Raw genomic sequence first — 24,604 nt, 5'->3', positions numbered from 1 at the left:
GCAGCCGCCGGCGTGATCAAATCACTCCGGTGCTGAAGGAGTTGCACTGGTTATCAGTTGTTTTCTGGGCCAAATTCAAGGTGTTGGTTTTGACCTTTAAAATCCTATATGGTTCCGGGCCAGCCTATCTCAAGGAGCGCCTCCAGCAACACCAGACAGGCCGCTTAACAAGATCAGCCTTGGATGGCCTTCTCTCTGTTCCATCAGCCAGGACAGCTAGGCTGGGGAGGACAAGGGAGAGGGCCTTCTCTGCGGTGTTCCCCACTCTGTGGAACTCCCTCCCTAGGGAACTCCGCCATACCCCCTCTTTAATGCGCTTCCGCCACGCACTGAAAACTTGGTTATTCAGGCAGGCATTTGGGGTGGGTTAGAATATTTTTACATAATGTTTTAAAGTATAATTTTACTGTTTCAAATTGTACTGTTGTACATCGCCCAGAGTGGCTGGGTGACCGGCCAGATGGGCGATTAAGAAATTTAATAAATAAATAAATAATATGATTTATAAGGTCATAAGCAGGAATGGAATAGGGAATTGGATGGGACCATCCAATGGCCATTAAGATCCACTGAGACCCATATTTCCAAGACACAAAATATGTGGAAGTAGTTGCCTAGTTCTTTGGATCTATTATCACTTCCATCATTTAGTATTAAATTCAATCCACAGAATATATTTCAAATGACTGTTTTAAAGAGCTGAGCCATCCAGATCATGAATTGGTCTGAACTGAGTATGGATTAGATTAAGTTCTTAATGAAACACTACTCATCTTGTCAAACGGAAAAGAAAAAGCACCACAGAAATCTAAAGGAAATGTTGCTCATTTGTAATCAAACAATATCAGAATATTCAGATATACATTAAGCTGATTTAGGAATCTAATCGATAGGGTTCCACCCTTAAAGGCAGTCTAGAGTTAGATAGATTTAGAAAGATAAGGAAATATAAGTAATGATCAACCAGCACTATCCTAGAATCAACATTTGGCAACATCTTAATAGGCAAGGATCTTAAAGTGATAAAACTACAAACAAAATGCATGGTCTTGCATAGGCTGTATAACTCTTCTAAACTCCATACATAAAATTTAAACCAGCAGGATAGGAAGAAGGAAGAGAAACTCAAACTAGAAATCCTTCATTACTTGAAAAAGAAGAAGCAAACCCCAGATATATGAAGCAAGCATTTAAAAGAACTAAGATATGATAATTAAAGACATTGGCTCCAATCCAGAGAAAGGTTGGGTTAGATCATGGACTAACTTGGCCCACAGATTTCAATGGGATTTGAGAGTAATTAACTTTTTTTTTTTTAGGAAAACCTGAAGTAGCAGAGATGAAGAAATGGGGAAAACAGTTTCCTAATTTCATCCAAAGAATAACATCAGGGGAAGGCACCTAGAAAGAAGCACCAGAGTACCGGAAGCAATAATTTGGGAGAAAAGGAAAAGCAGGCAAAGACTTCTTTTATCCTTAAACAGGAAAAACAAAACAAAACAAAACAAAACTGGGGTCAGTTGGCCATTTCCAACCAGCCTTTACTCATACATGATGAAGCATTATGACAGTCCCTTTCAGTGCTATGAGGCTGCGTTCTGACTCTGGCTGTTCAGGAATTTACTGAGTCAAACATTCCACATGGGGGAGAAACAGGCGCACCTCCTCCCCTATGCTGATTATGTGGGATGCAGGTGCTCCATGTGAATTTCTAAGACGATTCTGCTACATAAAAATGAGGTGGGGCAGATCCTTTGAATCCACATGAACAGAGGCCCATATGCAGTCTCTGCATTACATGTGACATCATCCACATGGTGGTAATGGGGGGAGTGCCTATTCCTCCACCTCAGAAAAACCTTTGCTAGCTCAGTTAAGTGTTTGAACTGGGTCTACATTTGGGTTTTGGTAAGCTGCCTTGAGTGCCATTTTTTGGTAGAAAGGCAGAGTATAAATCAAATAAATACACACATCTCTCCAGAACATGTCTGCTTGGCTTCTGTGACATCCGGAGCTTTCTCCAGTGCACCCGTTCACTTCTTCTGGCACACTGTGGCCTGGACAATATATCATTTGTATGGGGACATGAAATGGTGTAGCTCTAAGTGACATTTCTGGTCCTTTCCAACTCCATAACTACTAAATTCAGTAGTCAGGATCTTCAGCAACATACTCAGCTCAACCAGTTGTTTCATTTTATTTTCATTTATTACATTTCTATGCTACCCAATAGCCAAAGCTATTGGCAAGGGCAGTTTACAAAGATTAGAACTTTAAAAATACAACAGAGTAACATAATACAAAAATTTACTTGTTGAATTGGCAGAACACACAGCAGTTCCTGTCAGCCTAGATTAATCATTGACATCGTTCATGAATATTCTAAAAAAGTTGTATTTTACATCATCCTTTCCAAGAACCTGCATCTATTTTTGAAAAAGACAGCTAGGCATAAAGTAGTCAGTTAAGAAACTAGCCAGACTCATGAATCTTCTTTCCAAGAGTTTATATGCCTAGGCTCAAGCCAAAATACAGTTCCCTATCACCACCATTGCCACTGTATTCACAGTTTCTGTGCTTTTTCAACATAATTGTTATTTGGGTACCACAATTTGATAATTAATCCTTAGAAGTAGAATAAAGGTGTTTTATTCAAAGTCAAGAATGAAATCAGCACTTAACTCTACTTAGCCAGATCGTGATTTGAACGGAAGTATAATTATGAAATGCATTCCAACTTGCTTTTTAATGGCAAGTGCATCTATTTTCCCTGCCATTAATAGAGATGGAATTTAAGCCTCGGTAGAAATTGCATATGTGTACATCTGGTATGCACAGGTAACAGAACAATTTCTTGTTCTGTTTGCAATTGATTTCCTCAGATAAGGCAAATGTTTAGTGCATCATCATCAAAACCTAATTCTAAAGTCAATTACAACTTCTTGCTTACAGTGTAGTTGCTGTTGATTTAAAAAGCACGGGGCCCTCTGCAAATGCACAATCCAACCTTCTCTTCTCCCTCCCTCCCTCCCCCTCCCTCTCCCTCTCTCTCTCAGTTTCTCTCTCTGATCCATGTAGAAGGTCCAGGTTCAATCCCTGGCATCTCCATTTATAAAGATCAGGTAGCAGGTGATGGTAAAGAACCCTGCCTGAGGCCACGGATTACTGCTGTAAGTAGACAGTACTACACTAGATAGATAAATTATTGTTGATGAGCTAAAAGCAATAGAGGTTGGGGGCTCCAATTTTGGTGGTGCTGTAAATTTATTCAGGGTTTTAGTCAGAACAAGCCAGAACTCTAAAGGAGCTATCCAAGGTGCTGAACCTGATCCCCAAAATAGGTTCAGCACCTTGGATAGCTCCTTTAGAGTTCTGGCTGGTTCCGACTAAAACCCAGAATCAATTCACACACACACTGAAATTGGAGCCACCAGCATCCACCAGCTAAGAGGAATGGTAGAAATGTTTATATATAGCCCACAAATAGTGAAAATTGTAATGGAACCAACCTGAAAAGTGTGTGTGGGTGGGGGAAGTGTTTGTGAGGAATAATCCATAACAAATTTTTTAAAACCAAACCTAACAAAACTTTTCAAAAATAAGAGTTTAGTAGGTGTTCTGGCAACAGCCACATTTGACCCAAAATTTTCTTCTTTTATGAGGAAGAAGTGGGTGCTGGAGTTCTGTAACCCTCAATGGGTAATCCATCGTTCAATTTAGATTGCGTAACTGCTAGTGAATAACAAGAAATAGAATAATCCGACAATTTGTATTTACTGTTGTGTTCTTCTACTATAAGCACTGGAAAGAGACAGGATACTGAACTCCATACAACTAATGATTCAGAAGAAACCATTACATAAAAATTATTAAGTAATTCACCACTAGAATTAAAACTTATATTTAAAATCCATAAAGAAATCATTTTGCAATATATTTTAACTTCCCAAACTATCTGCTTTTTTCAGTTTAAGTAACTACATATTCACACTGGAAAGAATGTTCACTTTAGGAAGGGAGAGGTAAAGTTAGAAATCATGAAATGTTTTATTTAATGCTTAATGTTTATTAAAAGCTCTAGTTTCAAGTTTTGAAATTGTGGAAAATAGTATAAGTAGAATATTCTATCCCTGTTCTCAATTACTAAATTAAACAAAGGGCAACATATTATTGATACAAACTTATAGATCCTAAGCTTTGCATATTAACCTAACTAGTAAATGTTCAATTTATTTTTAAAAGCATATACAAATTCACAACAACAACAAAAGAGACCAAATTCAGGGCTAAATGAGTGTCATTTTATATTGGCAACAAAAACTAAATTAGACTTGCATTTAAAATACGGAACTACACAACTACTGCCTTAATAATGGTTTATTTTAACTTGCAATATTTATCTTAAACACATACACACATGAGGTTCACCTCAGGAGCACCTTCAGTAAAACATATTAACCTGGTTTGCACAATCACTGCTGCCACCGTGGTTAAAAAGCCAGGGTAGATTGCTGTGCCTGTGGGCATCAAGTTGTAGATCCAAGCCCTGACATGGCGGCTTCTCATGTCATCTGATACTGGTGAGGGTGGCTTGTTGGGGTGGTTAAGAAACAATATAGGCCATAGGTTCTGGGTGGTTTGTTAACCACCCCAACAAGCCCTCCTTGCTGGGTTTGGACGACATGTAAGCTGCACCTGGTGAGGGTAATTATGCAAATCAGTTGGCATATGACTAGCACTCATGGGTGGTTAACAAGCCACCGTGGCTTGCTAACCATCCTGTGACCATGCGAACCAGGCCTTAGTGTTCCAGCGCACAGCCTCTGGAATGCTTTACCAGTTGACATTAAACAGCCCTCCGCAGTTCTGATGTCTTACTAAAACTCATCTCTTTACAGAGTAGAGGCTTCCCCTGAAGTGTGACTAAGCCAGCTATGGTCTGTAGCACACAGTACTGTGTGCACTTTTATTCCTGATTAATTTGTATTGTATTGTTTTTATTCTTACACTTATTGTTGTTTTTATGTCTTTTTATTTATGTTTACTACTTTGATACCTTTGTGGAAAGCAGTATATAAATTTGAATAATAAATAAAATAAATACTTTAATTCCCACAACAAGCCTGTATTTCAGTTCTATATAAATTAGATGCTTTTCTTGAATATATTTCCCTTTTTTCCTTTACAGGTTAAAATAAAATCCCCAGTAGTAAAAGCTTACGTCTTGCAGGTGTGATTCCTTCTTCTTTGCTGATAAATTTAAGTGCTTCTCTAGGGTGGAATAATACTTTTCACTTTCTTTGTCAAACTTCTTCTTTCCTTCCTGCAAAACAAGACATTCTGAAGTAAAGAACTGGAAACAGCCATAGTGAGAGAGATGCTGAATATAGGGAAGAAAAGGCTTCCTGCCTGTCAGATAGAGGAATGAAGGCCAAAATAATAAAGGAGAACTAAGAGCCAGCTCACACATGCATATTCACCATTTTGAGTACTATGTCAAGTATTGGACTTGCAATTCAAATGCCAGATGGAACCTTCTTATCACCCCAAACATAATGCTTTTCAGTGATGTCAGTTCATACATCTGAAGGCAAAACTACACATTACACTAATTGCTAATTTGTTTTACTCTTGTGTAGAGTTTGGATCAGGACCAGCATGCTCTGACAGGTGCATACTGTTCTGATCCACACCTGCTTTTCCTCACACTTGCTTTTCCCGAAATTCCGCTCTAAGAAGACCATTTTTTCATTTTATAACCCCCCCCCCCACACACACAGGTGGAATTTGGAAGGGGGAAATGGGGGAAAGCTTAATCCTCTCCTCCTGGAACACACTGGTCCTGATCCAAATTGGGATTGCATGCACTTATACTAGAGTAAAACAAAACACAATCTTCAGCTGCATACTACATGATTAGTGTAATGTGTAGCTTGGCTCTACCTGCAAGCCACGGATGTACCTACGAACTGGCCAAACTAGGCCTGTCTGGCATGCTCCCCAAGTAAGTTCTAAACTAGCTCACCATGATATGCTGTGTGTATGCGGTAGTTGGGAAAAAGGGTACTGGCAAACTACCAATTCTGAATACCTCTCATTTTGAAGTGTAGTTCAGCATCTGGCATCTGTGTGTGTGTGTGTGTGCGTGCGCGCGCGCGCGCACATGTGCTTCCAGACATTCCTGTTCCCACAGCCTGGACATGCTGGGTGATTTCGTTAATGCCCTGGTCCACACAGGCGACAGAGGCCAGTGTGGATTATGCCCAAGTAAAAAGGTACCAAAAATGTTGACAAGTATGACAGCTGCCCAGGAGTTCCAAGCTACTTCTCAGAAGCAACACCACTGCTAAGATTTAGCACATACTGTCAATAACCATTCCTTATTATTCAGTTTTTTTCATTTGATGGAAGAGCTTTTCCATCATCAGAAATCCTGCAGCTTTAACCATCCATAGATTATATGTTGGCAACAAAAGAGAGGGCCTTCTTGGTGGCAGCCCCCCCGATCACGGAATGCTGTCCCCAGTAAGGAATGCTCTCCCCAGTGAGGTCTGCCTGGCACCAACATTGTCATCTTTTCTGCTCCAGTTTAAGACTTTTCTCTACTCCTAGGCATTTGGCAGCATATGATGGGCTTCTTGATCAAGTTATTTTACTGGGTCTTAATTATTTTTAATTGCTTTTAGTTGTTTCAAATTGGTTTAATTCTTTGTATGTTTTGAACCCTTGCAGTAAGAGACCTTGCGTCTTTTTTAGAGAAAAGTGTGAAATACATTTAATAAAGGCAATGAAATGTTCACATCGTAGTTCTTCGACATCCTTCCTAAAAACCTAAACAGCAACAAGTTTGCTGCTAACAGCAAAAACGCCAAAATGTTTTCTTTACAACCAAGGTGCCTGGAAACATTTAAGTAGAGAACAAAACTCTGGTTCTCAGGATTTTTTTAAGATGGAAGGCCTCGACCTCCACCCCTCTGTTGTTGCTGGCAGATTTTTAGAAAGCAAGAAAATAAATCCATATAAATCCAACCTGTTGTATCTGCATCCTTTGTATATCAAGAAAGCAACACCCTCATGTTACCCTCTAAATATGGAGACTCTATAAATTCGTTTGGACCCCTTAGTTGTGTAAAAAAGAAAGAAAAAAGAAAGGAGGGAACGGCATTTAAAGCAGATGCCAGTACTTTAAGCAGAAGCAACTATTATGTTTTTCTAAAGTGCTTAGGTCAGCCCTTGAAGCCTCTGACTCAGTTGGCATCACAGCCCTTATCCAGACATGTGGGTTTGGCCCAGAGCATCAATGGCTGCTGACTGCGTAATGCCCACGCTTGGCATGAAGTCCTGCCTATGTGCCCAGAGTAGCTTTCTGGAAAAAGCAGAGAAAAAGCAACATAATAGCCCACCTGTTCTCTTTTTGGAACTGGTTAAGTGAGGTTGTGCCTTGCTAGAGACTGACAGTAATGACAGGTAAAGAACACCCTGTGTGAATGGGTAGAAGGCACTGGATGAGCACTTGTACTCTTCTACATTATCACTCACACCTTTTGCAAGAAGGAACAATTTGTTTCAAGGGTTGGCTAGCTTTGGTTGCTGAAGTTTTTCATCTTGTCCTCTTTTAGGAATTCCTCTCATTTTTCCCCTCCAAGTTCTCATCAGGTGAAGTCAACAATTCCGTATCCCTTCCAGCTGTGTATGTTGAAGCATATGGAGGAATACAGAACTTGAAGGAACTACACAGCTGCAGCAGTTTAAACAAGGTAAAGGGGAAAAAGCATAACAATCTGATGCATAGGGATTATGTTAAGGGGGAACAGCTCTCAGCTGTACTCTTTAGAAAAAGCAGTATTTGAATGAAAGAAGAGGTCAACATCAACAAACATCTGCAACAACTTGATGATCATAATGGTCATGCTCCTATATTAAATGTTAAAAGGTACCATCCTGTGGTTAAAGAATTCCTCTAAAGTACACTGTTTACAGGCCTAAATCTTATCTTGTGCAATTCTCTGAATTAAAGTAAGAAACTGTGAATTAGGAGAAAAATCCAGAGAGGCTAGTATAAAGAACACAATGAGCACATTTGTAGGGGGCCATTTTTAAAGTGTGGAAAGAATACAAGGCTAGGGAGAACATAATGCAACACACAGTTTCTCTCTTCATAAGTTCAAGATGCACTAAATTTGACATTGATTTAATCACAGGATAGTTTGTATGAACACAAGAAGGTACCTTTAAGCTGTATATCAAGTTAAAGAAAGAACCTATATTATGATTTTACTACAATTGAACATTTTTCTCGGTAAAGCATCCCAGTACTTATCACCAGGAGAGGCTGGTGAATCTGATTTCGGTGGGAGGAGACCCCATTCTGGGTTTTAGTTACAACCTGTCAGAAGTCTAAAGGATCTATCCAAGGTGCTGGACCCAATCCCCAAAATGGGTTTAGCACCTTGGATAGCTCCTTTAGACTTCTGGCTGGTTGTAACTAAGAATGGAATCTTCACTCCACCAAAATTGGATCCACCAGTCTCCCCTGCTTATGACATCAACTATTGCTGATGATTTTACACAGAGTGACATGAATATCCACTGCCCAGTATTTTTACTGGCCAATTCTAAGGTCAGGCACACATGGGGAAGGGCCATAGTTCACTTGTAGACTACATGTTTTGTATGCAGAAGGTGCCAGGTTGAATCCCAGACATCTCAAGGTAAGGCTTGAAAAGATTCCTGTCTGAAACCCCAGAGGGCCCTTTCCAATCACTGTAGTCTACAGGTGGGGGAGAGCCTGTGGCCCTCCAGGACTTGTTGTACTCCAACTCCTATCAGCACCAGCCAACAGGTCCAATGTTCAGGGATGATGGGAGCTACAGACCAACAACATCTGGAGCACCACAGATTCCCACCTCTAATGCAGGCAAGGCTAAGCTAGATGGACCAACAGTCTCACTCTGTACAAGGTAGCATTTTATATTCCTACATGCTGCAGAATGTGGCAGCACAGCACATGTTCTATTATTGTTGTGGGGCAAAGAACAAATTTGAACGCTCCCCCATCCTGCAATAAAAACAAACAAACAAAAACACCCCCTACAAGCCAACTCAAAACAAGAACAGGTATATCAGGAAGAAGAGTTCTATCCCAGCCTGCTCTCTGCTGAACTAGCTTCCTACTTGTAGGGAGTTTAAGTAGAGGTGCATTCAAAAATGTGTATGAGCTGCATGCATGAGTTGTGTGCGTACATGTGCAGCCCCAGCCCCCATCCGAAATCAGATGCAGCCCTCAGGGTTGAAAAAGTCGTGGACCCCTGCTACATATAAACACAGAGGTGGGCAGAGGGTGATCATTGTCCCATTTCTGATGGACCAGACTACAAGCTGCTGATTCCTGAGATTATTGCAAAAAATGCTGGAATAGGTGGATTTTGGAATGATCCTGCAAGGCATTTCTTATCTGAGAGGGAAAACATCATTTACAGACAGATTAGTTATGCCGTAAGCTCCAATATTTTGGCCACCTAATGCGAAGAGAAAACTCCCTGGAAAAGACCCTGATGCTGGGAAAGACTGAAGGCAAAAGGAGAAGGGGACGGCAGAGGATGAGATGGCTAGATAGCATCACGGATGCAATGAATATGAACTTGAGCACGCTCCGGGAGAGAGCGCAGGACAGGAAGGCCTGGCGTGCTATGGTCCATGGGGTCACGAAGAGTCGGACACGACTGAATGACTGAACAACAACAACAAACTGTTAAGAGGCCCTGAGTTTACATCAGCTTTGTAAATTTAACATGCATCCGTGGATTACTGGGATTCTAAAAAACAAAACAAAAAGCAGTAGACCATGAAATATTAGTTAGCCTACTCTAGCTATAACAAAGGAAGCCTACCCACCTCATCCTGCCCTAGCCTTATTCAATATCTTCTCTAATGTTCATCAAGAGCTCTATGCATAATCCCTTGATTATTTCCCTCTTGCTTATATCTCAGATGAACATTCCCAAACGCTGGAAATGTGCACAACTCCCCACCTCCACTACAAGAGTATGGGTCAAAATGATAATGGAAAAGCTAACACACCAGATAAAGTTAACAAAAGGTTAATCAGGCCAGACACATCCTTCCAAGAATGGCATGTTTTTCCCAACAGCCCAGCCATTTCTAAATCATGGATGTAGAACCCCCAGCCCATGGGCCTAATCTAGCCCACGGGGGCTCCACATACAGCCGGTGGAACCTCCTTGGAATTCTCCAGGGAACAGGGCGTAGGGACAACAGGTGCTGTGAAAATCCAGGGACTCAGCTGGTGCTAGGAGGAGTGGCTGCTCTTCCCAGCACGGATCAAGTCACCGCTGCCTGCATCCCATGAACACTGATGTCCTCTGGCCCTCAGAGGGTTCAGTGGGGGCCAATTCGGTCTCCCACCATAAAACAATTCTTCACCCATGTTCCAAATATTCCAGCATATGGCCATATTAAGCACCTAACTAGATCGAAATCTATACTTCATGACAATCGTGTAGGCAATGTTTTTCTTGTTATTATTTGTCCTTTATGATTATTTGTTCTTTTAAATGTTGTATTAGTGTAACAGCAAAATCAGAATGTTTTTAAAAGTTTTGCTTTTTGTTTTAAAAAAGAAGTGTAGCACAAATTCCCTTTTGGTCAGGTACTAAAACCTATCAATAAAAGTGGTCAGGAAATACATTCAACCACATGAAGCAACAATTCCATTCACCTTTTAGCCAACCAAGATTGCTTTGTTTCACTAAATCAGTTAATATTAAGGCGAATAGTTCATTTTATTAGCCACACAATGCTTGTTCAATAATATGATTACAGCACAATCTTATGCATACATATTCAGAATAAAGACCCACTGGGCCAGTCACCATGGCTTAAATAAGTCACCACAGCTTGTTTTAATCCCCAGCATACGCCAGGCGCCATTTCCCTAGTTAGCTGCCTGGACGCAGTTTGTCATGCAATCCAGACCTGGGTGGCATGGCTTCTTTGAGGGGGAAACAACCCTCAAATAACCCATGGCACATGCCGGGGATTAAAGCAAATAACCGTGGCTTGGTATGATCGTGCAAACCAGGTCACTGAGTTCAATAATGTCTGCTCCCAGATAAATGCATATAGGATTGCGGCCCCATAGTCTCAGACATTATTTGCATGCAAGATTATGCAACAGTTAACAAGTTAAGAGATGAGCCTGAAGGCTCCCAATATGCATTATAGCAGAAATCCTGAGGGAAAAACATTCTTACTGAAAGATACTTTCAGTTAATATTTAAGTGAAACTCACAATGTGACTCACAATGCAAAATGAGCTCCTATACCAAACAGTTAAGATTTTAATTTGTTGTGACTGTGATAAATTAGCCACTAAAATTCTGCAGCATTTCATGTAGATCCTGCTAAAATTCTGCCTGCATGCAAAACTTTCACAGACAATTAAAATTCCAACCTCCCTCATAGAGGGAAACAAAAGGTAGCCTGTTACAATATGTGCAATAGTTCATCCCACCTTAGAATGTTACTGTTTTAAAACCAGCTATTCTGAAAGAGAATGACTTCCTGTTACCAGGGTATCCTTTGGCTTGAGAATTGCATTTACGGGAAAGCGGCCACACAAATCAGCTTTTTAATTTTCTCTTCCCTGTTTACCACATGCCAACATTTCTCTTTCCAATGGCATGAGATGGAAACATACAGAGAACAATTGTAGTGGGTGCTTCAGCCATCATTCAGCAGGTTCAACGGAATTTACGTCTTTGTTTTTATTTAGGCTATCAAACTGCTGGGAATCTCTTAATAAATGCCAGCAAGCTATCTTTTTTTTCTTTTTCTTTTCTTTTAAAAAGAAATTACTGGACAAATATTGCCCGGAATGTTATACAACAAAACACCAGCCAATGGTGTTTAGATTGGCAACTCTAAAACTGCCAATGAAAACAGATTTTATTTCAGTGGATCCCCCCTCTCCCTCCAGCCTCCTAAGACACAAGACTATTTACCAATGAAAGGTAGTAAGAAGCAAAGGGAGATTAATTCCAACAGCCAAGTATTTGTTTTGTGAAAAGCCACAGCCATTTTTGAGTATGCCAAGAGCTCCCACCTTAAAAAACATACACAGCGACTTCTAGCTTATAGTCAATATTCAAGATTATAAATGTCACTAGGGCCAATGCCAACATTCCTCCAATAATCCTTTAAACTCCTTTTTCAAAACAGTGCACAAGAGCAATTTATATCCCCACATATACCACAAAAAATAAAGTTGGGAAACAACAGGAGAAAGGTTTCATCAATGATTGTATTTGTTTAGACTTGAGAAATTATTTTTGCCACTTGCTTTCACACCTAACTGGCTAGCAGCATTAAAGACAGTGAACTTTGGTCCCTACCTAACATTTCCTTTGCTGAATCAATCCAAGCCTCTAATTTAATTTCAGAAAAGCATTCAGGAGCAGCATTCTAGTGCTGGCTGGGGCCAAAAACATGAGTATATTTTAGCTTAAAGCTCTTTACTGCCAGTAACTAAGCTTTAGGAGAGGCATTTCAACCTTTAAAATGAGGCAGGGGGAGTGCAAAAGCCGGGAAAACAGCCAACAATGGGTAGTTGGGGGAAAGGGAGTGTGGCGATTTGGGGAAGCCCAGGGGGCTGGTTTGGCCTCTGGGCCTAAGGCTCAACACCCCTGGTCTACTGGGCATGTATTCTACTCACATAAGAGAAACTCACAGCATTACTCTTTCCCACACTAAGAGTTGCTGTTTCTGTGAGCTGGGGCAACATTGGCTTTGAAAGGTCTGTTGTGAGCTCCTCACACATGACCAACCATCGGATATTACTTGCCCAGGATACATATCTTCAGTGAAAGGAAGGCTGAGGGGTCAGCGAACCCAAATGTTTAACCTGTGTTAATTAACCTCACCAAGCATGCTATAGATAGTTTTACTGCATAGCCATCACTTACTTCAGGAAGAAATTCCTCATCAGAATGTCACAACATCTGGAAAACTATTCATAGAATCATAGAATAGTAGGGTTGGGAGGGGCCTACAAGACCATCGAGTCCAATCCCCTGCTCAGTGCAGGAATCCAAGTCAAAGCATCCCTGACAGATGGCTGTCCATCTTCATCTTGAATGCCTCCAGTGTAGGAGATGTCAGGGTGGAAACTGAGCCGATAGAACCCCAGAGCAGTTCTGATTCTGAGGAGGATCAGCAATCCATGGGAGAGGAGCCAGCTCATCCCTCACAAGCACAGCAGCTGGCAGAGATTCCTCCTGCAGGCATTCCTGAGATAGATAGTGACCCTGGCAGTGAGAAAGTGCGGGAGGGGGGCTTGCTAGACACTTGACGCAGATGCAGGGAGCGACGAGCGATGCAGGGCGCGGAAAGGAGGCGTGGCGCCCGTTTGGCACGCAAGCAACGGCCGCGTCTCATGGACCCAAGGGAAAGAAGGAGGATATCTCCCTAGCCCATAAGTTCAGGGTCTTCAAGTGAGTCTCCTTCAAACGGGGATCAACTGCCTACCCGGAGCATAGGCTACTCTTCACTGAGTACTGCTTAGTCACTGGTGATTAGCATCTAAAAGAGTCATTAAATTGTAAAAGGATTAAAGCCTTGAAAAGAATCCTTTCGTCTGTGTCTTGAGTTGGCTATTGGAGTGTACTGAAAGAGGTCGCTAGGGCGCTCCTGACAGGAGAGCCCACTTACCTCCCTAGATAATTGGTTCCAGTCTCATACTGCTCTAACAGTCAGGACGTTTTTCCTGATGTTCAGCTGGAATCTGGCTTCTTGTAACTTCGGTCCATTACTCAATGTCCTGCACTCTGGGATGATCAAGAAGAGATCCTGGCTTTCCTCTCTGTGACAACCGTTCAAGTACTTGAAGAGCGCTATCAAATGTCCCCTCAGTCTTCTCTTCTCAAGGTTAAACATGCCCAGTTCTTTCAGTCTCTCTTCATAGGGCTTTGTTTCTAGTCCCCTGATCATCTGTCATCTGTTATCATTTTGCCATCCTTATTTAATAGTTAAACCACCCTTTCTTTCCTCTCTCTCTTACTATGCACGTATCTGAAGAAAGCCTTTTTGTTGCTTTTAGCATCCCTCACTAACTTCAGCTCGTTCTCAGCTTTAGCCTTCCTGACGCCATCCCTGCAATTCTGTGCTTCCTGCCTGTACTCTTCCTTTGTTGTTTGTCCTTCCTTCCACTTCCTATATGTGTGCTTTTTTGTATTCAGGTCATCTCTAAGCCTTTCGTGAAGCCACATTGGCTTCTTCCGTTGTCTTCCACCTTTTCTTCTTGTTGGAATTGTTTGTAATTGTGCCTTGAGAATTTCCTTTTTTAAAAACTCCCACCTGTCAGGGTGGACACTGAGCCCATAGAATCCCAGAGTAGTTCTGATTCGGAGGAAGAGCAGTCGCTCCTGGGAGAGGAGCGCGCCCCTTTTTCCCAGGGCCCGCAGCTGACAGAGATTCCTCCCACCCACATTCCTAGATTAGAAAGCAGTCCAGGGAGTGACCTAGCACCAATAGCAGACTGGTTGGATGCGCGGCGCAGACGCAGAGAGCGGCGCCAAATGGAGAGCATGGAAAGGAGGCATAGCGCCCGGTTGGCGCTCAAAGAATGGTTGCGCCCAGAGGATCCAAAGGAAAAGGGGAGGGATTCTCCCTAGTCCTTATATTCAGGGGTCTGCCAGTAATTGCCTTTCAAACGGGGACCAACTGTTCCAACTTAGGGCATAGGGATGCTACTGCTCAGATCTAGTTGCTACCTGTAGAGTTGTTAAGTTGTGAAAGAAGAATAAAGCTTTGAAAAGAATCCCTTTGTCTGTGTCTGGACTTGGCTACTGGATTAGACTGAGAGAGCCCTCCAAGGAGCCCTTGACACCACCCATCTTGGACTCCTTTTCTTGTTAGAGTTGCTTGCCGTGGGACCTTATTTATCATTGTTCTGAATTTATTAAAGTCGGCTTTCCTAAAATCCAGGGTATGCGTTTGGCTACACTCAGCTTGTGCTTCCTTTAGAACCAAGAACTCAATATAACATGGTCGCTTTCCCCCAGAGTTCCTCTAACTGCTACTTTATCCATAAAGTCATCTCTGTTGGTTAAGATCAAGTCAAGGATAGCCGATCCTCTAGTTCCTTCATCTACTTTTTGTAGGACGAAACTATCCGCCACACAAGTCAGGAATTTCCTGGAAAGGCCATGTTTTGCAGAATTTGTCTCCCAACAAATATCAGGGAAATTGAAGTCCCTATTACTACTACATCATGCTTCCTTGAAACATTGGCTATTTGCTTTTCAAAAGTTTCATCCTCATCTTCTCCTTGATTGGATGGCCAGTAGTAGACTCTGACCACCATGTTCCTTTGCTCCATTTATTTTAACCCAGCTGCTCTCAATTGGGCTACCAAGCTCATCCTCCTGTACTGCTGTGCAGAAATATGTATTTTTAACATATAGTGCAACCCCACCTCCCTTTCTGTTCCTCCTGTTCTTTTTGAACAAGTTATATCCTTCAACTGCTGTATTCCAGTCATGAGAGTCATCCCACCAAGTCTCAATTACACCTATCAAGTCATAATTTCCCTCCTGTATTAAGAGTTCAAGTTCGTTCTGTTTGTTTCCCACAGTCTTTAGTATATAGACATCGAAGACCATGTGCTTCATAGTCTGGCTTTCTTCCTACATGTTTGTGAAGACTATTATTGGGCACTATTAAAGCTGTTCTCTCCGTTGCAGTGCATGAGCCTTTGTCCATTGTTACCCCCAACTTTACGTCTCCCTTCCCCGTAGGATTCAGTTTAAAGCCCTGCTGATAAATTTCTTCATGCTGTGGCCAAACACGTTCCTCCCAGCCTTCGTGAAGTGAAACCCGTCCCTTGCCAACAGTCCATCTTCCAGGAAGTATAGCCCGTGGTCCCAGAATCCAAATCTCTCTCGTCGGCACCACCTTCGTAGCCAGTCATTCACCCGGAGTATTTTTTGTTCCCTTTCTATCCCTCTTCTAATTACTGGAAGGATGGATGAGAAAACTATCTGGGCCCCAAAGTTCTTGAGTTTCCTTCCCAAAGCTTCAAAGTTTGACATGATTTCTTCGTAGCTCCGCTTGGTGGTATCATTTGTTCTCACATGGATGAGAAGAATGGGATACCTGTCAGAGGGCTTTATGAGTGCAGGCGACCCTTCCGTCACATTTGTAGTCCGTCCTCTCGGGGCAGCAAGTCCACGGGTCTTTGCGACATACTTGGGTTTCAATCCCATGCAGCAAGGAGTCTCCCACTACTACTACTACTACTACTACTCTTCTCATTGTTGTAGGCCTTGGTTTCATCAGCTCTGCTTGACTGAGCATCAGCCTCCTGCTCGCTCTCATGCGGGCTCCCCTGTAATTCTTCCTCTGCAAGCTGTCCTCAAGTCTCATCCTCAAGTATCTGAAAACAGTTCCATAGTTCCAATGCTTCCACTGGTGTAGAATGGCTTCTAGTTCTTCTGGTCCTGTCACCCTTTTCCAAGGGGTATCCTCTACTGCATTTTTCCTCACCTCAGCATTTCCCTCTTCTGCCTCAGCTTGCTGTTGTTCTTCAAGCTCTGTTCTGTCCAAGAATTCTTCGTGTTCTCTTATTCCCTGGTGGGTCAACAGTCACCACTCCAGTCCTCTTACTTTTTCTTCCAGCAGCATGATCAACTTCCACTTGTTGCAGGTGTAGGCCATATTGTTCTCAGGCAAGAAAACAAACACTGCACACACCTTGCAGGTCACCACCACGGGAGAGTCTTGTCCTTCCATAGCCTCTTTTCCCTTTTTGTGTCTAGCTTTCTGATTGTTCTAGAGTAGCCTGTGCCTGGTCCTCTACTCACTGGAGGTTAAAAACAGAGTCCCACTGGTATGGAAGTGTGTGTTACAAGAATAATAAAGTAAAAAAAAGTTTTTAAAAAAATGTTAGGGGCCTCACCCTTGACCTCCCCTGGCCAACTCCTGTTTGCTCTCCCTAATTACTCGCTGTCTGGGAGCTTGCTTGCTTCTATAGTCCCTGGACCAGCTGGACCAGCTTCCTCTGCTCTGCTCAGCTGGGAGGAGGGAAACAGACTGAAACTTCCTGCCCACACAGCTGCTGGTAGTACTCAGGCCACAATTCAATTGGAGCTCTCAGGAGCACCTGGTGAGCTCACAGCCACTCAGAAGGAAAAGGACAGCCCCATGGGCTTACTGCAGCCCACTTACCTCTTTGCCTTTGTCTCCTTTGTCTCCTCTTCCACTGCAACTCCCCTGGCCAACTCCTGTTTGCTCTCCCTGTTCACTCGCTCTGATCGCTCTCTCTCTGGGAGCTTGCTTGCTTCTATAGTCCCTAGAGCAGCTGGAGCAGCTTCCTCTGCTCTGCTGAGTTGGGAGGCTGGAAACAGCATATTGTTGTTGTTTTGTTTCTGGAGATGTTTTTCACACAGATCTGGGTTTCCAGATAATCTCCTGTACTATATCTTAGAAGAGAGATCAAATACTTTCCACCCTCCTTATTCTTCGATGAGAGCTGACCTTACCATTATTTTGTTAAGGTTTTTATCCAGCTGCTGTTAAGATTTGGCCATATAGCCAGACTGTTTTCCTCCATTAAGTTTCCTACTTTTGTTTTTTCTCCTCTAAGACTCTTGTGAAATTTATAAACGTGGATACTGCTTGGATACGAAATGCTTTTCCCTGTACTTACTAAGGGGATTCTCCAAGAATCCACTTGACCATGGACTGAATGTGGGCGGGGTTTTTTTGTAATGTGCAACTACTATAGGCTTCCAATGTATCACCTATAGTACCTATGGCAAGAAGGTACAATAGTAATCCCCTTCAAACATTCAAACACACTTATACTGCATTCCTGTCAAATATCAGATACTGCTTATGGGATTCAAATGTCAACTGGAATACTTGTAAGTGGCTACAGCAGAGTGGGGCAACTTGTAGGCCACATGTGGAACCCTCAAAGCCTTTCCTGAGCCCCCTAAGGGCCTGGACTGCTCTTAAACTGCCCTCTTCCTCCTCCCTCCCAATACAAGAAGCAGTCACTGATGCAGCCACCACTATTTGTAAACTGTCGCTGCTACAGTATAGTAGATATATCATACACAAAGGGACCCTATGCATTGGGACCCTCCCCAACTATGGCCAGTGAAGATACATTACTTGCTCACATACCCAGAGCAAGGAGGTCTGCAAGTGTCCCAGGTAGAAATATTGAGCATCTCTATACCAGCCTAAAATCCCTCATTTAAAACGGGGCTTTCTGCTTCTGTTTTAAATGCAGGATCACAACGGACTCCCTTTACACGTGCTTCCTTTTCTCTCTCCCCTTTCCCCCTCCTTCTCCCCCTTATCTCAGTGTTCCATATGTTTCATTAATTTAGCTCCTCTTCTTTGCGGCTTTTCCTTTTTCATGGGGAGGGAACTCAGGTGGAACACAAGCGGGGTAATTTGATACCTCATTATCTCCAATCTATTTAACAATGGAATAAAGGTCATTTAGTGCAGGAGATGCCCTGGAAGTTAATAATGGCATATAAAGGGCCCATAAACTTCTGTGAGTGAGCAATCTCAATAGCAGGATAAAAGCTCCGTGTGAAGAAGCCCATTGAGCTCACAGTGTGATTAGGCTGCACCTTGTGTTGGAGCCATCTGGAAACACCATCTAGACACCAGAGTAGGAGAGGGAGAGTGCTAGGAATGGGCCAAGAGCCAATGGTAGGCCAGGCAGTTCTTGGAGCTATGTGACAGTGAGTCTGCCCATGCTGAGTCCCATTCCTGGGCAAGGTACTTGAGCGAGTGGTTGTCAGCGAGCTCCAGGCACTCTTCGATGAGACCAATTATCTGGATCCATTTCAATTGGGGTTCAGGCCAGGTTTGGGCATAGAAACAGCCTTGGTCACCCTGTATGATGACCTATGTCGGGAGAAAGACAGGGGGAGCGTGACCCTGTTGATTCTCCTTGATCTCTCGGCAGCTTTTGATACCATCGACCATGGTATCCTTCTGGGACGGCTCTCTGAGCTGGGAGTGGGAGGCACTACATTGAAATGGTTTCACTCCAACTTGGAGGGTCACCTCCAGAAGGTGGTGCTTGGGGAACACTGCTCAGCCCCATGGATTCTCCAATGTGGGGTTCCACAGGGGTCAGTTTTGTCCCCCATGCTGTTCAACATCTACATGAAACCACTGAGTGCGGTCATCTGGAGCTTCGGAGTGCATTGTCATCAGTATGCTGATGACATGCAGCTCTATTTCTCCTTTTCAACTTCTTCAGGTGAGGCTGTGGATGTGCTGAATCAGTGCCTGTCTGCAATAACGGACTGAATGAGGGCTAATAAACTGAAACTCAATCCAGACAAGATTGAGATGCTGTTAGTGGGTGGTTCTGCTGACCAGATGGAGGGTGTTCAACCTGTTCTGGATGGGGTTGCACGCCCTCTGAAGGAGCAGGTCCGTAGCTTGGGGGTCCTCCTGGAACCATCTTTGTCACTTGAGGCTCAGGTGGCCTCAGTGGCATGGAGTGCCTTCTACCACCTTCAGTTGGTGGCCCAGCTACACCCCTATCTGGACAGGCATAACCTGGCTTATTGTCTATGCTCTGGTAACCTCCAAGTTAGATTACTGCGATGCACTCTATGTGGAGCTGTCTTTGAAGACAGTTCGGAAGCTGCAGCTCGTGCAGCGGCCAGATTGTTAACAGGGACCAGAAGGTTCAAATATATAAGACCAACTCTGGCCTGCTTGCACTGGCTGCCTATATGCTTCCGAGCTCAATTCAAGGTGCTGGTTTTAACCTATAAAGCCCTAGAAAGCTTGGGACCGCAATACCTGACGGCACGCCTCTCCTGAAATGAACCTACCCGTACACTACGTTCAGCATCTAAGGCCCTCCTCCAAGTGCCTCCTCCAAGGGAAGCTCGGAAGGCAGCAACGAAAGAGAGAGAGAGGGCCTTCTCAGTGGTGGCCCCCCATCTGTGGAACAAGCTCCCTGATGAGGTCTGCCTGGCCCCAACATTATTATCTTTTTGGCACCTACCTCTTTTCCCAGGCATTTGGCAGCACATGATAAGTTTTAATCAGTCCTGGATGTGTCTTTAGTCATGTCTGATAGTTCAATGTTGTTTTTAATTATATGTTGTTTGTGTATATTGTTTGTCTGCTTTTATGTGCTTTTTTGTAAATGGCTTTTAAACCTTTTATATTGTGTTTAAGGTTTTAACTTTTGTAAACTGCTCAGAGAGCTTTGGCTATAGGGCGGTATAGGAATGCAATAATGATGGTGATGATGGTGATGATGATGATAATGAATGAATGAATGAAAAAATGTGCTGGATGCCCAAACTTAAGGGCACTTGTAGGCTTCAAACAAAAAGGGCAATGTCTTCAGGTAGACTCAGGATGGGATAGCACAAAGAAATCAATAACTTGATTCTGGCAAATAAAAGGGAACCTCAAAGAGGTACCTGGCTACCTGACTGAAGACAAGAGAAAGGAGAGAGTCCAGTTCAGACTGGGACTTTTCACACCCACTTCTTCCTGTTTTTTCATGAAATTTCATCCCCCACCCCAGGGGGGTGGGTTCAAGAAAAAGAAATAACGCTTTACTGCAGTCAAACGCTCCTTTGCATGGAAGGGGGTGATGGAATTTTGTGGAAAAAATGAGTGGGGGCAAGTTTTAACACCCCCACCCAGAGTGCCATGGTCCTGATCTGAATGGTGGTCATGTGCACTTACATGGAGGTAAAGATAACTAGTCTGTGTGGCTCTACCATACATGCTAGACAGATCGTTTAGTTTGCCCCTCGATGTTCTAAAGAAAAAATATATCGGCTTCTATCCAAAATCACTTTGATTCAAATACCTTATCACTGTGATAATTACAGCACATTACTAAAATAGTAGAAGAAGCAGCAATCCCCCCCCCCCCTTTCAAAGGGTACAAATGTCAGAAGAAAGAAATTATCTGGGGCACTAAACACCCACCCACTCTGCTGTCTTCTTTGGCAAGTTTCTGTGGTTGCTGGCAAATTAAGAATAAACTAAAGACAATGAATTATATACAAGAGAAAACAGATGAAAACAGATACACAGCATAACACACTTTGCAGAATATTATTTTCGGAATTTCCCATGACTTATTATCTCTTTCAGTCCAGGGTGACATGTTTATATCCCCATGCACCCCCAACAAGTAAATCCATGTTATTAATCCAGAATCAAAAGAATGCCATAAATCCACAGCAACAATCCACCAAAAATATCCGGAGCCTAGGTCCTGCAAAAGGCTGCTTTTTCCTTTTCAAGGGTATTTTCCTTTCCAGCTCTTGCAGAGGAACATAGCAAGGTGCACTATACATTGTCAGTTTATTGTTCCATCCAGGTCATCCCTATCTACGTTGGCAGTGGCTCTACAGCAGAGATGAGCAGCAAGTAGATCTCTAGATTTTGGGACTTCAAATCCCAGAAGCCCCCGCCAGCATGACCAATGGTTAGGAATGTTGGGAGTTGAAGCCTAAAACATCTGGAGATCTACTTTCTGCCCATCCATGCTCTACAGGATTTCATCGAGGAGTCTTTCCCAGCCATACCTTGAGATACCAGGAATTGAGGCTGAGACAAAAAAAGAAAATTAATATAATCCATAAAACAACAATTATAAAATCAACCATGCTGGCTGGGGAATGCTGGGAGTTGTAGGCCTTTTCTCTTGCATGCATAGGATGCACCCTAAATAAATTTCAAATGGCGGAAGGAAGCAGTGATTGCAACCCTAACTAGTATACTCAGCAGAGTAGTCAAAATTAATCTCAGTACAAAGGTTTTCAAGGCCAATTGAAATGGATCTCCCACAAAGGCACATTTCTTGCAATAACTGGGCTATAGGAAAAGACCCTGATGCTGGGAAAGATTGAAGGCAAAAAGAGAAGGGGACGGCAGAAGATGAGATGGCTAGATAGCATCACCGATGCAATGAATATGAACTTGAGCACACTCCAGGAGAGAGAGGAGGACAGGAAGGCCTGGCATGCTATGGTCCATGGGGTCACGGAGAGTTGGACACGACTTAATGACTGAACAACAACCACAACTAGAAATAGCCCTTTCCACGGTTGCTATGCACATGCAATGTAATTGTAAGCATATCTACTCAGAAGTAAGTCCCACTAAGTTCAGTAGAACTTACTCCCTAGGAACTGAATTTTGGATTGCACCCTCGGGCACTTGGAATATGTTTTTGCTACTAGATCTCAACATGCAGGTGGCTACATACAGGTGAAGATACTCCTTAAAGTATCTCAGACCAAGGACATAAAACCCTTTAAAATATAAGTACCAGCATCTTGATTTTGATCTGGAACAAATTGGAGCTCTGAAACTAGCACTGATAATTAGCCTGGTTGCATGATTTTGTACTAGTTCAGGGAGTACTAAGTATATGACTCTTCACATTAGTGGAGCTTCTGATATTACCAGATGTCCACAGATCCATGCAGATCCTAGGTCCAGGCCTAGGATTTCCCCCGAGGTATCTCCCAATGCTGGTAGCTAAATGGGCAGAATTGTGATGCACAGGAGGGACTGGCTCTATATCCTCTGGCTATGAGGGGAAGGGATGCAAACAGCAAACATTTAAGATTGGAGATGGGTGGTGGTGGTGGTGGCGGCGGCAGCAAGGAATCCTGCCCAGTTTTTCCTCCACACAGCCTCCATGTGAGGATAATACAAAAACAAACAGTGTTAGCCAGATGTAAAGACTGAGCTGTAAAGTTTAAACCTTCTAAAGAGTGTCTATATGCAATCCCATTAGCATACACTGTGCAAGTGTGAATAGGACTGAAGCTTAAGATATGAAAAATAAGCAGCCAGCTTAATTGCAGAATATGAAACTTTTTTTAAATACACTAATATATTCGGTGTGGCAACAGAAAATGTTTCCTGCCAGAGACTGCATACCACCAGACTCAAAAATATTTATAAAAACCAACTTTTCTACATTTCACATCTTGCATATTTTAAAGACAAATAGATTGAAAGACAGCTTTTCCCATAGGGAATAGAACTTGAGATAATTAATCTTACTCTAATATATTTCCAACCTACAATCCCTGTGAAGAGTAGCTTAAGGAGATAGAACATTTAGTTTTACAAAAATCAAAGAAGGAATGAAAACTTTATTTCAACATGTTACTTGAAGTAGTATCCTATTTTACAAAGGAACAACTAAACCAGTGGAGTCTGGTTACCCTCATTAATCTCCTTTCAATACATTTTAATGAAACATCATTGGGTACATTCCTTGGACAATTCACCATAAGAACTACTTTTCTGGATAAGACCAAAGCGTTATCTAGTTGAGGGTCCCATTTTCAACAGCATGCAACCAGACAGTTACTTCTGGAAATACACACAGAGATTATGAAGGCCACTGTCTTCTGCTATTTGTGCCCACTATCTAGTACAAAGAGGTTGTCCCCAAACATGGTGGTTCCATTATGATGGCCAATATGGCCAATAGCCATTGAGAAACCTATCCTTCATGAATTTGGGAAGGGCCATAGCTCAGTGGTAGAGCACATGTTTTGCATGCAGAAGGAATCCCTGGCATCTCCAGGTAAGGCCGGAAAAAACTCCTTGGAAAGAGCTGCCACCACCAGTCAGTGTAGACAATATTGACCGTGGCTTCCTATCCTCTAGTCTGTTTTAAAACCATCTCCACTTCCTGGGGCAGCTTAATTGCATGTGTTAATTATGTACTCTGCGAAGTACTGACTTTTGTCAGTCTCAAATCTCTTTCCAATCAATTTCATGGCGTGACCCCACTGTCTCGTTATTGGGAGGGGAGAATCTCTATCAATTCTCTACAAATAGTTTGTTTTATAAACTATCATGTCCCCCTTATTCACCATTTTTCTAAACTAAAAAGCCACAAATGTTTTAGCCTTTCATCATAGCTAAGTATTCCAATCCCTTGATCATTTTACTTGTTGTTTTAATTGACCATTAGTTAAAAGTGGCTGAAGTTTCAAACAGTGGAAAGAATTACTGAGCTTAAAATTTATTTACAGATTCATATTCCTCTTCGTTAAGACTCAAAGGAGCTAACAATGGATAGAGAAATAAACATCCATTAAATACAGCATCTGTTAAAGCTAATTTTCCCAGGCAACTATCAAGTAACACTGCAGTTCAGCCTTTCACAGTTGGAGCGCCTGGGCCATTTTATGAGAAAACAATCTTAGTCTCTTGCATAAAAATCGTTTACAACTGTTTTCCTGTTTACCAGGGGTGGGGGAGGAGGAAGGTGAATTAAGCCAAAGGTTAATCAGGGCCATCCAACCCTTCACTTATGCAGGTTAAGCAATAACTGGCAGATTCTAGCATGGGGTTCTTTATGGCCACTGCCCTCAGCATCCACTTTTTTGGCCATGACTAGCAAGTACGTACATTCATTCCAAGGGTACGTACATCGCTTCTCTGCTTCCTATCTCTGTAGTAGAAATATAGAGATCTAGAGTCCTCAAAACTTTGGTGGAAGCCCAAATGATCCACCACAAACTGACAGGCACTG

General features: G+C 42.6%; 1 protein-coding gene across 1 annotated transcript in view; it reads right to left on the bottom strand.

Annotated features, from left to right (window-relative positions):
- The window catches only part of ARHGAP42 (Rho GTPase activating protein 42), a 253,118-nt gene that overhangs the window by 79,050 nt on the left and 149,464 nt on the right, over positions 1-24,604 (bottom strand). Inside the window, exon 5 of the mRNA XM_084842649.1 lies at positions 5,222-5,323. Within this exon, the coding sequence (XP_084698775.1) occupies positions 5,222-5,323 (102 nt within the window). The remainder of the gene's footprint in view (positions 1-5,221; positions 5,324-24,604) is intronic.

Source organism: Heloderma suspectum, chromosome 3 (genome assembly GCF_057233095.1).
Source record: "Heloderma suspectum isolate Gila_16-S chromosome 3, 16-S_ref, whole genome shotgun sequence".
Classification (NCBI taxonomy): Eukaryota; Metazoa; Chordata; class Lepidosauria; order Squamata; family Helodermatidae; genus Heloderma; species Heloderma suspectum.
Note: the sequence above shows the minus strand (reverse complement) of the source record. Positions and strands in the feature narration are given on the sequence as shown.